The sequence below is a fragment of the Cottoperca gobio genome, chromosome 5 (assembly GCF_900634415.1).
Source record: "Cottoperca gobio chromosome 5, fCotGob3.1, whole genome shotgun sequence".
NCBI classification, from domain to species: domain Eukaryota; kingdom Metazoa; phylum Chordata; class Actinopteri; order Perciformes; family Bovichtidae; genus Cottoperca; species Cottoperca gobio.
In genome coordinates, this window is record NC_041359.1 from 29,693,959 (window position 1) to 29,708,645 (window position 14,687).

The window sequence follows — 14,687 nt, forward strand, 5'->3', positions numbered from 1 at the left end:
GACCAAGGACTATAGCTGGTTGCCAGGCAGCAAGCCGTCGAGGGATGCAAAGCCTCGTGAACGTCACACAGATGGAGTTATACATTCAAGGCTAAGAGGGAGCAGCAGAAGTGTGCATCAAAAGTCATCCACAACAGGTTGTGATCGTATGACACATTTTCCATTGGTGGAAAACTCCCAACAGAACCAGCAAACACAAGTTAAATCAGATACATGAATGAAGAAGGTGGATTTGTTTGTATCGTACCAGTTGGTTTTATTATGACAATGCACACTTGATAAGCAAAAAAGCCTTGGCATCCTGCAAAAACCAACAATATTATGACGAGTCACTCGCTTGAGCCTGCATCCAGTCACTGAGTGGACTGCGCCGTACATTATTATTGCAAAGGGTCACTTTCAGTTGAAACTCATTAGCAAACATAAAGGACATAAAAATAAAATTTGTGATTACATAAAATATGGGTCATTCCATCTTTGTATAGTGGGAGATACAATTTGATATGCAAACACACACACAATAAAATAAAACACTTGAAATATGTGACCCATGACAAAGAAAACTAAAACAAAGTGTACATAATTGAATCATAATTGAAGTTCTAGGCTAAGATTTTACAAATCACAGAAGACTAATCATTAATCATATTTTTCTTTTAATAATCAAACAATTTGAGGCTGTATCAAAAACTTGGTAAAAAAATTAGGAGGAGATCGACCGTTTGTCAGTGAGCTAATTGCTGGAAATTCTGAATCTCCGCCTCGATCATCTCCTCTGTGACCTCTAAAACGTGAGTATTTGTACGATCCCATGTGGGACGGTCTCTATGGCACACGCAGTTTCTTCTGACTAGGGAGAAGAACTGCCTCATTACGTAAAAAAATAATTATCCCTGGTCCAAAATAAACTGAAGGGGTCCTTTTCCTGTTTGTGTACATGTTGGAGGTGTTTATGTAGAAAAGGGCGGACAAGGCGTTTCACTTGTTCTGGAGTTTTGTTAACCTCACGTGACACTGTTGTCAAATTAACTGACATCTGCATACAACTATACTTTCTGTATCCAAATCCACACCAAACTCTGCAGTTAGTTAGATAATCTCTTTCATAATAAAAACAGTAGTTCATGTTTTCCCACATTAGCCTCATCCCAGTGTTTTACACCTTGTTGTTCGATGCGGAGGAGATGAGGGCAACTGAGAGGAAGATCTTCATCTAATGGACAGTAATCGTTATATCAAACTAGGAATAAAGAGCTCCTGCAGGTTATTTTAGCAAGGCAGTCCCTTTCTTCCACCACCCAAAAAATATAACACAATCTATCTTCCAGATATACAGTGAATTTCAAAATCAATGAAACAAACAAATGATGTATTATTCATCTCTAAATCATTTTTTAGGCTACCTTGTTATTCTCATCTTTAGTAGACATTGTGAATAAGAATAGAAACAGACAACTAGTGTTAAAAGGCAAACCGTATTGAATCTGAATAAACACTCATTCTCACACACACACACACACACACACACACACACACACACACACACACACACACACACACACACACACACACACACACACACACACACACACACACACACACACACACACACACACACACACACACACACACACACACACACACACACACACACACACACACACACCTCGGCCTCCCATTCTCTTGTGTCGTCTGCAGGGGTGATTTGAGATCCTTGTGATAGCTTTTTTCATTTTTAGAGAATCTCACTCTCCTTATTAAAAAAACACGAGTTGTTGCCGGCAGTGGTCTGATGGCAGTTCACTGTCTTCTCGTATTATTCAAAAGCAAGATAAAAGAAGAGTTGTTAGACAAACAATTCAGTCCAGAAAAAATAAAGAATAATACCCTTGGGATAATGATGAAAAAACTCAATCAAAGCCAGTATTTTAAATCAAGAGACAAAAATGAAATGCTGGGAAGGGAGAGCACCGCTCCTGACCATCGCTTCTGACCAACTGGTCGATCCAAAAGCCAATGTGGCGAGAATTTGTTTGTCTTAGGCCACTGTAGTAGCTGGGCTTCCACTAAATCAGTAGTCCCTCCCAGCTGTTTCAACCAATCATCCCATCCGTCTACTGTAAAACCCCACCCGACTCATTTTGTCCCCTCCCAAACCAAAGTCCCCTGAAGCTGTTTTGTACTTTAGCACCTCTTGTCATCTCTCCCTGTAAATGTCCAGACAGACAAACACCAGAATGGAAACCGTCACAGTTCCTCAGGCATCCTCTCCCTCCACCCTATGAGGGGAGGGTGAAGCAAGTCTTAAGGTGGCACGTAGGGGGGTGGAGATCTGTAGGGAGTCATGTTCTTGGGACGGGAGCCCTTGCCGTCCATGGGAGTGGTGAAGGGAGGTGGTGGCTGGTAGGGAGGAGCGTTGGGGTCCTCGTCCCGCAGGGCTGTATACTCTCCCAGCAGCTCCTGGTTGAGGGGAGTGGTCTCTGGCATGGCCATGTTGGGGTACTCAGGGGGTGGAAGTGGGGGCTTCTCTTCCTGTAGAATCAAGGGCATACTGGAAGATGGAGGCGGCTTAGAGTCATCAAGTTCATCTGCAAAGATGATCGGCACGCCTTTTTTGATGAAGGTGGCCTGATCCTCGATGGTCAGCTTGCCCTTTCTTTTCTTCCTGTAGCAGATCATTGCAATGATGCCTGCTATTAACAAGATTGCTGCCACCACCACGGCGGGTATGACCGTGTGGAGATAGACGTCATCTGTGCTCTGCCGGCCTGTTCCCAGAGCGGGTGTGACTGCTGGAGGTTCTGGTATATCGATATCACCTGGTGGGATGAAGGAATATGTTTTGCAGCTTGCCCTGCCTTTCACCATGACATTCAGTGGTCTGAATTCAGGTTCCAAAGAGTATCTGAAAGTCTGTGAGGGTTTGCCGTCAGCACTGGCGAGCGTCCTGCTCATGACTGCGATCTGTTCCTTTGGACAAGGGTGCTGCGGGAGGCTGGTGTTTGTCCACTCCACCACGATGGACCCTTTGGTGATATTTCGTAGACTGACTGTGCTGCTGTTGCGGTCTCCCAGTGCATATGCCAGCTTCTTAACCAGAAGGATCTTCTTGTGGATGTCATTTGTTATTGAACGCGGCTCACCTTCGAATCGGGCCGTGAAGATCACAGGGGACTTGTCATTGATGGGCCAGCGAGTCACACGGACCTCAAACGCATCAATTGCATTCAGGCTACCTTTGTCAGTTGCCTGCATGAAGTATTCATGTTTCCCCACATGCTGGACATCAGGCAGACCATAGAGAAGTTGGCTGGTGGTGTTGAACTGGATCCAGGAGCTCTCGCCAACCACCTCATTGTGGTTCTGTCTCAAAGTCAGACGCAGCTTGTCAGTTGTCCCATCCTCTTTATCAAAGAATGTATCCGATGGGATCTTAACCTCGAAATAGGTGCCCACTAATGCATTGACCTGGTCAATGGGGTTACGCAGGACAGGCTTCTCATTGTATGGGTCTGGGATGACGACGACGACGACGGCAGGTGATGGTGTGGTACGCCTCGACGGCTTGGCTGTGGAGGTCTTAGTCTCTCTGGGTGTGGGTGTGGTTTTGGGTCTCTTAGGTTTCTTGGTAGGTCTTCTAGTAGTTGTAGGTGGTGTAACAGTGGCCTCCACATAAGTAGGCCTGGTCATGGTGGGCTGGATAGAAATGGTGCTGGAAGTCTCAATTACCCTTGTTGGTTGGGGAGGTCCCAGGGTTGGAGTGTGGGCAATGGATTCACGGACTCTGATTGTAGGCTTGCCTGGAAGGGGGATAGGGCCTCTTACAGGGGGGGCAGAGCTTTCAGTTGGTGCAGCAATAGAGGGAGAGGAGAGAGTTGGGATAATCCTCACTGGAGGCTCAACTACAGTTGTTGGAGGAAGCACGGCCAGAACAGGTGTTGGCGTGTTGTTTAATTGGCGCCTCACCCGTTTGGGGACATGGTGCTTCTTGTTGGCGATGTGCCACCCCACCACCGGGTACCCCAGCTTGGCTGACATTGTGCCTTCCTTTGCGGGACCCTGGACACTGTTGATATTCGGGACTGTGCTCTGATCCAGGGAGCAGCCGAGCTTCCAGGACAACAGAGCTCCGTTCTCCACCACCTGGAGAGACATTGAGAAGAGTTCCTTTTATCTACTGATATGATGTACAAATCACAAGAAAACTCCAAGACATAGTCATAGACCTAAAATCAAGCTCAGACAAGCCTTTATTAAGAAGTCAAAAAAACAATTCTGTGAGATGTTTTTAGGTCTATGTCTTCACCATTACAATAAAGGAATTGTAATGATTGAAAGAGAGAGCCTTGGAGTGTTTTTTGTATCTGCATGTATCTTTATCCAAAAAGCACCTCAAACAAACTCCAGGAAGGCCTGACCCAAACATTTTATAATAATATGGTTTGTTAAATCATTCACTGATCAGCAAGTATTTACTTAAACATTAAACCACATAATCACTACTTTTACTTTGGTAAAATATCTAATACCACAGTGGAGAAATATATTGTATATTGTAAATGTAGTATGCCTAAAATACAAAAAGTAAAAGACCTCATTCTGCACAACAACACATTTCAGAATAATATTTGTTATTTTAATTAATGATGCATTAATGTGTTCATCACTTTAATGTTGCTGCAAGATAAGATTATTTTTTACCACATATACTGCCGGGTAGAACCTATAATAATACATAATACAAAGCTTTTAAAGTTATAATATAAATGTCGTGCAGTAAAATATACAATATCTGCATTTGAATGTTAGTTGTGTAGTAGTATAAAGTATAAAGTAGCAGGAAATGGAAATACTCTAGTACCTTAAAAGGGTTCTTAAGTACAGTCCTTGAGTAAATGTACTTAGTTACTGTCCACCACTGCTCATGGGCTCATTAGCATCATTCACTCACCTTCTTGGCATTCCCGGGCCCGGCCATGAATGCAGACATGTCGAACAGCCTGTTGTTGACCACAGGGAGTATCCTCATGTGCTGCAGCTCCACCCCAGAGAAGCTCCTCATGTCATCCAGCAGCTCCACCCTCTGCTCTGAGCTCATCTTGGTCAAATCGGCGTCCAGGATCACCGTCAGCACAGTGACCGGCTCCTCGTTGCTGCACATGAATGGCTGGACGTCATCTTCAGTGGAGGCCTGGTTTGATGCCAGCTGGGCCGAATCTGCGTCCAAATGATCTTCAGGGTGCACCTCGATGGAAAACACCTCCGAGGAGGAGGAGGACTTTGTGTGGTTGGAGATGGATACGGAGATGTAATGCACACCTTTGTCCTCCTCCAGAGGTAGACCCTGCAGGACCCTGCTGCTGGCATCCCAGTGCAGCCAGGCGGGGAGCGAGTCCTTCCCCATCTCGGTGATCTGATGGACCAACACGGCCACATTAATATCTCAAAGATAGACACAAGTAAAGGAACATTATTCTTTATCTGACGGGATAAAACATGTATAATGAATGTTGACATGAAAGAACATATGAAACAAAATGAAAATACATTTTCATTTTGTCTGATCTACAAGCTGATGGTTTCATGAATTTGACGTTTCCTGGAAAAATAGTGATCAATGCGAGATACATAAGATATACGTGCATATAAACCTTTGACTTTAACGACGTATAAAGATGTTTTTGATCGACAGTCTGTGTTTCTCAGACTTTTGTCGGAAATAATGTTATTGATGCAAGTTGTGCCTCATTTCACTCTGTATCACAAGGAGTGAAGGGGAAGACGGAGGCAGAAATAACAGGTTTGTGTGCTATAAACAGGATTTACTGCCGTAACGACGCAACATGCTATGCACTGGCGTCCTCACACACACACACACACACACACACACACACTGAATTGTAATTTAAACCCGACTAAGATTAAAATAACTTGGCCAATTATAAGACTGGGGACGTCCCCGTGGCAGGAGGCTGATGGAGAGTTATGGATCACTGGGGAGTGACAATGCATCCACACACATAAATCCAAAAACAAGAACAAATGCATCCTCTGCTCCCCGGCCCCTACAAGTTAATTCTGCGGCTAATAAATCCTGGTTGATAAATTATGTAGAGGCAGTGCTCCCTAGACACATCATTAATGCTCTAACCAGCACACAGGCAGAGCCGAGGGAAAACTATAAACACACACAGAGAAGCAAACACAAGCATGCAGACTGACATACACACACATACGGACACACACACATACTAGGCCATAGACGGACACACACTCGGATACACAGAGGAAGCTGTGTGTGCAAATGTCAACACACACCAACACACACAGACACACACCGACACACACAAAAACCGACACACACCACCACACACAGACACACACCGACACACACAGACACCGACACACACCAACATACACAGACACCAACACACACCAACATACACAGACACCGACACACAACACACACAACAACACACACCGACACACACCTATACACAACACACACCGACACACACCTATACACAACACACACAGACATACATCGACATACACAACACACACAGACATACATCGACATACACAACACACACCGACACACACCTATACACAACGACACACACCAACACACAACACTCACCGACACACAACAACACACACCACCACACACAGACACACACCGACACACACAGACACCGACACACAACGACACACACACCGACACACACACCACCACACACAGACACCGACACACACCAACACACACCGACACACACCAACATACACACAACAACACACACAACACACACAGACACCGACACACACCAACACACACAGACACACACCTATACACAACAACACACACCGACACACAACACACATCGACACACACAGACACCGACACACACCTATACACAACACACACCGACACACACAGACATACACAATACACACCGACATACACAACACACACCGACACACACCTATACACAACGACATACGACACACACCGACACACACAGACACCAACACACAACACACACAGACACCGACACACACCTATACACAACACACACCGACCTATACACAACACACACCGACACACACAACACACACGACACACACCCCACCACACACAGACACCGACACACACCAACATACACAGACACCGACACACAACACACACAACAACACACACCACCACACACAGACACACACCAACACACACACACCTATACACAACAACACACACCGACATACAACACACACCGTCATACAACACACACCGACATACAACGACATACAACACTCACCGACACACACAACACACACCGACACACACAACACACACCTATACATAACGACACACACCGACACACACAACACACACAACGACACACACCTATACAACGACACACACCGACATTCAACACTCACCGACACACACCACACACACTGACACACACCACACACCGACATACAACGACATACAACGACATACAACACTCACCGACACACAACACACACCGACACACACACAGACACACCGACACACAACAACACACACCGACATACAACACTCACCGACACACACAACACTCACCGACACACACTGACACACACAACGACACACACCTGTACAACGACACACACCGACACACATCGACATTCAACACTCACCAACATTCAACAACACACACCGACACACACCACACAACAACACACACCGACATACAACGACATACAACACTCACCGACACACAACACACACCGACACACACACACACACACAGACACACAACACACACCGACACACAACACTCACCGACACACACACACACACACACAACGACACACACCGACATTCAACACTCACAACACATTACAACACTCACCGACACACAACAACACACACCGACACACACACCTATACACAACAACACACACCAACACACAACGACATACAACACTCACCGACACACACAACACACACTTATACACAACGACATACAGCACTCACTGACACACACAACACACACCTATACATAACGACACACACCGACATACAACACTCACCGACACACACACACACACACACAACGACACACACCTATACACAACGACACACACGTATACACAACGACACACACCTATACACAACGACATTCAACACTCACCGACACACACTGACACACACCTATACACAACAACACACACAACACACACCTTGCCCGGAGCTCGGCTTTTAACAACGATGAGTTTTTAAATGAATCCCAGAATATTGTTTGACACAACTTTGACTTGGTTTGCAGGATTTAACATATCGGAGGAGAAAACGATTTGAAAAACAGATTGCAACTGTTTTATTTATTTATGGTTTCCTTTCCTCACATTCAGTCTCCTGTCTTCTCTGACACCGGCCCCTCCTCCGCGTCCCTGCTATCCTTCATTATCTCAAAGTGTCATTATTGAATCTGACAGTCCTTTTTATTGGTAGATAAAAGCTATTTTCTGAGGCGGTGGAGGAAACAAACATATTCTTTACAGTTGAACCCCCCCCCCGATGATTGCAGACTGCTGGGACACATGCAGGACTGACAACACCACAGAATGACCACTGCTGGAAACAAAACACCCCAAACATCAGAGGAAGTGTTGACGACATCGCCTGTGAAGTAAAACAAGAAACTAAAATGGCTCCTCGAGCAGTGTTTGATTTCATTTGTCACAGCTCCACAGACTCACAACTTCAAACCAATTGCCTCTTGACATGGCATTACAAATTAAATCACAAAGAGACGATGAAGGACAAGCGAGTTGCCAGGCAGTAATCTCATCACAGCTGTCCTAATTGCTCTGTAAATCACTAAATTGCGTCCTGAAAGCACAAGGATGATCGCTTCCTTATCTGCGGTCAATTAAATATGTGTGTGGGGGGGGGGGGGGGGTGATACGTAATTGTTGATACTTAATAATACTAAATTTCCCCAGGTACTCAGGTGAGAAGAGGTGAACATATCACAAGTATACCACACAGTGAATCTGCTGGTGTCACATTTGGTGATATGTGGAGATAAAGTTTTCTAAGTCAGTGCCTCTGACTCGGTAATCGTAAAAAAAACAAAAACACGACGGTGCGTCTTAAACTCCTACGTGAACAGCAGAGAGCTTGTAGTTTCCGGCCTCCCTAAAAGAACATGAAAAATACATCAAACCCTCCAAAATGTCAAGTGAAATATTTCATATCTTTTCCTGGCATGAGGCTTCAGCGCCACAGAGCTTGATGTTTGGCCCTAAAGGTTATCGTGTGCTCTCACAGACTCCTCCGGCCTCCCTTTGCATCCCATACAACACACAACCAGTGGCAAGGTTAGCGCCTGAGCCCTTGTGAAACAGCAGGGGAAGCCCTGCACTGTGGAAGATTTATGTGGAGAAGCACAGAGGGCCGGGCAGCAAGGAGGAAGGAGAATAGACTATTTTCTGGGAAGCTATTAAGGTGGTGGCAAGGGCAACTTAGGGCGAAGACATAACATACAGAAGCAACAACACGGTGAGTTTACTCCGGGCATTCCCTGAGCCGTGTGATGACCTCTCAAAGCTGCAGATTTACGACAGTGAAATCACACCGAAGGTTTCCTGCAAACCCAAACCAAAGTGAGGATGATGCGTCACTTTCACTCTACACCTGGTCCGGGCTGCGTGAGTATTGGTGCTGCAGTCGGCTCCTCGTGTGACAAGAGTGTGTGGATGAAGCTTTAAGAGCTAGCTAGCTTGCTAATTCCAGCGTGTCAAACAGTCCACTGCTCCTCGCTGCTGCAGAACGCTTTCCTAATGTCCTCGCAGCGAGAAGTGAGGCGGAGGTACCGCAGAATGTGCAAGCTAGCCGATTATCGTCTCATTTGTGGTCTGATAAAAAGGTCAATTCTGGTTTCTTTAACCAATGAAAACACATATCCATGATACGCTTCCTGTGATTGGTTTGATGGCGTTCACACCAGGGATGAACCGTCCAGAGTTCATTGAAGGGTGCGAGACCACAGAGGCTGTTTGTTACAGTCTGCGTCACACGGACCCCCAACGAGCCGCAGCGAGGGGACAAACTGCCGCAGGGTTCAGCTGGACCCAACAAGTGAACGAGCTTCTAACCTCCTGCAAAAAGGGTCAGACCCTGAACACTTTTGAGTAACACGAGTTGTGAGGAGCTGCACAATCACTTCCAGCATCACGGACGATGAATGTTAATGTTGATGTCTTTAAAGCCACGAAGAGATAAGAGCCTTGTGATTACAGATGAATCACTGACATGTGTAAAGAAGTCTCCGCACAGCTGTCCCCCGCAGTGCGACGGCATCCGCTCTGCCCCCTCAACCCCCTCTCCCCCTGACTTAAAAGACGGTTAATTAAAACGAAATAAATGATAATTTCATCAAAGTTAAAGGACTGTTTGATCATCTCACACATACACACACACACACACACACACACACACACACACACCAGCGTGACTATCAGCACTATAAGCTCCAGTGACGGTCACTTTGCTTCTGACTCGGGCGGGAACATATTTGAAGTCTGTGTGAGCGACGGGCATGAAACACTGGGAGACATTATCACATATCACTGGCATCATCCTGACTTCACTGTGCATCACTGCCACACACACACACACACACACACACGATAATAAAATACTTTGATCCTTTAAGTGCATTGTGATGATGATACTTCCATAATTGTAGTTAAATGCAGTTTTGAGAGGCTACTTTAACTTCGAGCACCACTTTAAGTTGACCTAGAATGTGAGAAGTGTTTAAATATTAATATATTATTTAGAAGTGATCTTCAGGTTCTGCCGTTAGAAATTTAGATGTTTTTTACTGAAATGAAGTCGTAGTTTACTCAGTGACTTCATCTGAAGCAGATGTTTCTTTGTTTTAATCTTTAGTGATAATTCAACCGGGAGCTTCACAACCTTTCATTTAACATTGTTCTGCAGAAGAAATTATCAGAAGAGATCATCCATTGCTTTATTTTCTCAAACGTCTCCCTCTCTTTACGTCTCCTGCACTCCTGACCTGTTAACACTGCACACATGTACACATCTGTATTATCCCAGGAGACATGCAATCACAGTTCTTTAGAGGAGATCAGCTGGAGACAGAGTGGAAGACAGATAGACTGAAGTAGAGATGGAGAGAAAGAGGTCAAGAAAGAAGAATGAGGGCGAGATCTCCTAAACATCCAGATATTACGAGGAGGCGGCGAGTCTCTTAGCACTCGGGGGAAAGAAAGCAGCTCATTGTTGCGGCGAGAGGAGAACACGGAGAAAGGAGAGCATTGTTACCGGAGACCCGACTGACAGCTCCACAGATAAGCCTCATATGTTGGAGGAGAGGAGGAGGAGCAGCCTGGGCATGCCGTTGTGTTATGATGACTTGGGGTGAAATCAGCGTGGTGAAGGAATGAGAGGAAGGAAAACAGAGGGAGCATGAAAGGAACGGGCGGGGGCGGGTGACGGACAAGGAGGGGAAAAGATAAAAAGAGAATGATGGAGGAAAAAGCTGGGGAAGTGAGAGGTAATGTGAAGAGAGAGGGGGGAGCTGGAGCGAGACGGAGAGGAACCCAGAGGTTACAGAGACGGAGGGGGGGGATGCTGGCAGAGTCGAGTGTTTCCAGTGGAAAATGTGAGACGAAGAGGACGGACGGATGGAGGAGCTATAGAACGAGAGGGTGGGGGGGACTGTGGGTCGCCAACAGGCGGACGGATGTTTACAAGGGGAAATCCATCTTAAAGCCCATTTTCTACAGTTAAAAGTTCATTTGTGGCCGCGAGTCCACAGCAGATCCACACTCTGCAGACGCAGCCACACTCTGCAGACGCAGCCACACTCTGCAGACGCAGCCACACTCTGCAGACGCAGCCACACTCTGCAGACGCAGCCACACTCTGCAGACGCAGCCACACTCTGCAGACGCAGCCACACTCTGCAGACGCAGCCACACTCTGCAGACGCAGCCACACTCTGCAGACGCAGCCACACTCTGCAGACGCAGCCACACTCTGCAGACGCAGCCACACTCTGCAGACGCAGCCACACTCTGCAGACGCAGCCACACTCTGCAGACGCAGCCACACTCTGCAGACGCAGCCACACTCTGCAGACGCAGCCACACTCTGCAGACGCAGCCACACTCTGCAGACGCAGCCACACTCTGCAGACGCAGCCACACTCTGCAGACGCAGCCACACTCTGCAGACGCAGCCACACTCTGCAGACGCAGCCACACTCTGCAGACGCAGCCACACTCTGCAGACGCAGCCACACTCTGCAGACGCAGCCACACTCTGCAGACGCAGCCACACTCTGCAGACGCAGCCACACTCTGCAGACGCAGCCACACTCTGCAGACGCAGCCACACTCTGCAGACGCAGCCACACTCTGCAGACGCAGCCACACTCTGCAGACGCAGCCACACTCTGCAGACGCAGCCACACTCTGCAGACGCAGCCACACTCTGCAGACGCAGCCACACTCTGCAGACGCAGCCACACTCTGCAGACGCAGCCACACTCTGCAGACGCAGCCACACTCTGCAGACGCAGCCACACTCTGCAGACGCAGCCACACTCTGCAGACGCAGCCACACTCTGCAGACGCAGCCACACTCTGCAGACGCAGCCACACTCTGCAGACGCAGCCACACTCTGCAGACGCAGCCACACTCTGCAGACGCAGCCACACTCTGCAGACGCAGCCACACTCTGCAGACGCATCCAGGAAGGAGAAGTACAAGAGCAGTGAGCTGCACAGCCGGGTTTCAAAACTGGAAATCTATGAAGATTTGAATAACATTTGATGAGATTCATGTAAATTCACATAAACTCTACAACCCCCCCCCCCCCCATCAGCCACACTATTAGTCGATCGGCAGAAAGATTATCAGAAATTATTTGGATGATCTATTCATCGTTTTACTTCCTGTTTCATATCATAATAAAGATATTCACTTTGGAAGTATTTCACCATTTATTTTGTATTATGAAGCAATGAAAGCTGCTTACAAACAGGTCTGTGCATCGTTAGGGTCATTGTTATCGCTTTGAGCACCAAAAACTAAAATCACATTCACCTGCTGACGACTCAAACACTTAAAGAAAACACATTCTTTGTAATTTGGGTGAAGCCAGCCTTTAAAAGGGAGCAACAGGAACATGTTGAATGTAATCAAAACAATAGTGTAAATAATCATAAAGGGATAATATCCTTCAGTTATTATATATTACCTACATTGTATCGCTTCATTTAATTATGCATTAATGTCTCTTCGGCCATAAAACCAGCCGTGCGCATCCAGAACACACACTCGTAATAAAACTTCCAGAATAAAAGCATGGCCTTTCCATGGAACTGGAGTGTTTCACTGAATATAATACAATAACAAAAGTTTTGGAACTCGAGCAGTGAAATTAAATTTGCACTGAAAAAAGTTAAATTGAAAAATAAATTAAGAGAAAAACAGAAGTGGTTGAAAACATATCAGAATGCAAAACAATTCAAAATAAAACTATTTTTAAAGCTTTTCTCAATGCTTTTTTTTGCCAAACTTCCCGTTACTACGACGCAGCGTTCTGCAGAGAGGAAACACTATATATATATACTATATATTACTATACTATATATTATGGGCTGCTGGACCGAAAGACAAGACATTACAATGTGTGTGACCGCTGCAAAGAGATTCCTGACACACACACGCAAAGAGAGACTCCTGACACACACACACACAAAACCACAAATACATCCCTATTATAAAGTCATTAAAGTATAATGATGGAGAGGGCTCTTAGCTATAAAACCTGTGCTAAAGTATGCTCACACACACACACACACACAGTTGCCAAAGCCTGCAGCAAAACTCATAAAGCTATCTCCCCCCCCCCCCCCTCTCTCTCTCTCTCTCTTGCAAACAATAGAAAGATACGCAGGAGGAAAAAGAAGCTGGCCACTGTTTGATTCCAGCTGTGTGGGTGAGAGACGGAGAGAGAGATGAGAAAGATGTAGTGTGTGTGTGTGTGTGTGTGTGTGTGTGTGTGTGTGTGTGTGCACGCAGCTTGCTGCCTCTGCAGCAGCCGTCCACAGAACAGTCTTGGTTTAGCAAACACAAAGCTGCCTCCCTGCCTGCTGCGCCGGACACGCAGGAAGAAAAATAAAGCAGAGTGTAAACAAAGTGCTGGGGAGACAGATGTGTGTGTGTGTGTGTGTGTGAGAGAGTGGGGGGGGGGCTTAAAGAGATACTGAAAGGATACAAACACACTGGAGATACTGTATATACACATGTGCATGCAGATGTGTATTTGTACAACCCCTACTGGGAACAATAACACTGAACGTGTGTGTTATCTGTGTCTCAGCGTGTCGCTCGCTTTCTGCAGAATCTCAGCTTCAGCTCTGACTAATGCTGCTGCAACACACACACACACACACACACACACACACACACACACACACGTTTGGTTTCAGTAGATACACAAACGCTAGTTGGATTGTTTCTCAAATGTTTCAACATTTACACTTATTATTAATAATTGTTATTATTATTATTATTATTATTATTATCCATCCATCCATCGTCTACTGCTTATCCAGGATCGGGTCGCGGGGGCAGCAGCTCCAGTAAGGAACCC

The 14,687-nt window shown here is 46.2% G+C and overlaps 1 protein-coding gene across 5 annotated transcripts in view; it reads right to left on the bottom strand.

The window, feature by feature from the left end:
• Window positions 1-231: 231 nt before the first annotated feature.
• Window positions 232-14,687, bottom strand: part of dag1 (dystroglycan 1) — a 49,388-nt gene continuing 34,932 nt past the window's right edge. For all 5 annotated transcript variants that reach the window (XM_029431576.1, XM_029431575.1, XM_029431577.1 and 2 more), the window contains 2 exons: window positions 4,952-5,413; window positions 232-4,143 (listed from right to left, as the gene is read on the bottom strand). In XM_029431576.1, the coding sequence (XP_029287436.1) occupies window positions 2,305-4,143; window positions 4,952-5,413 (2,301 nt within the window). In that variant the 3' untranslated portion in view covers window positions 232-2,304. The remainder of the gene's footprint in view (window positions 4,144-4,951; window positions 5,414-14,687) is intronic.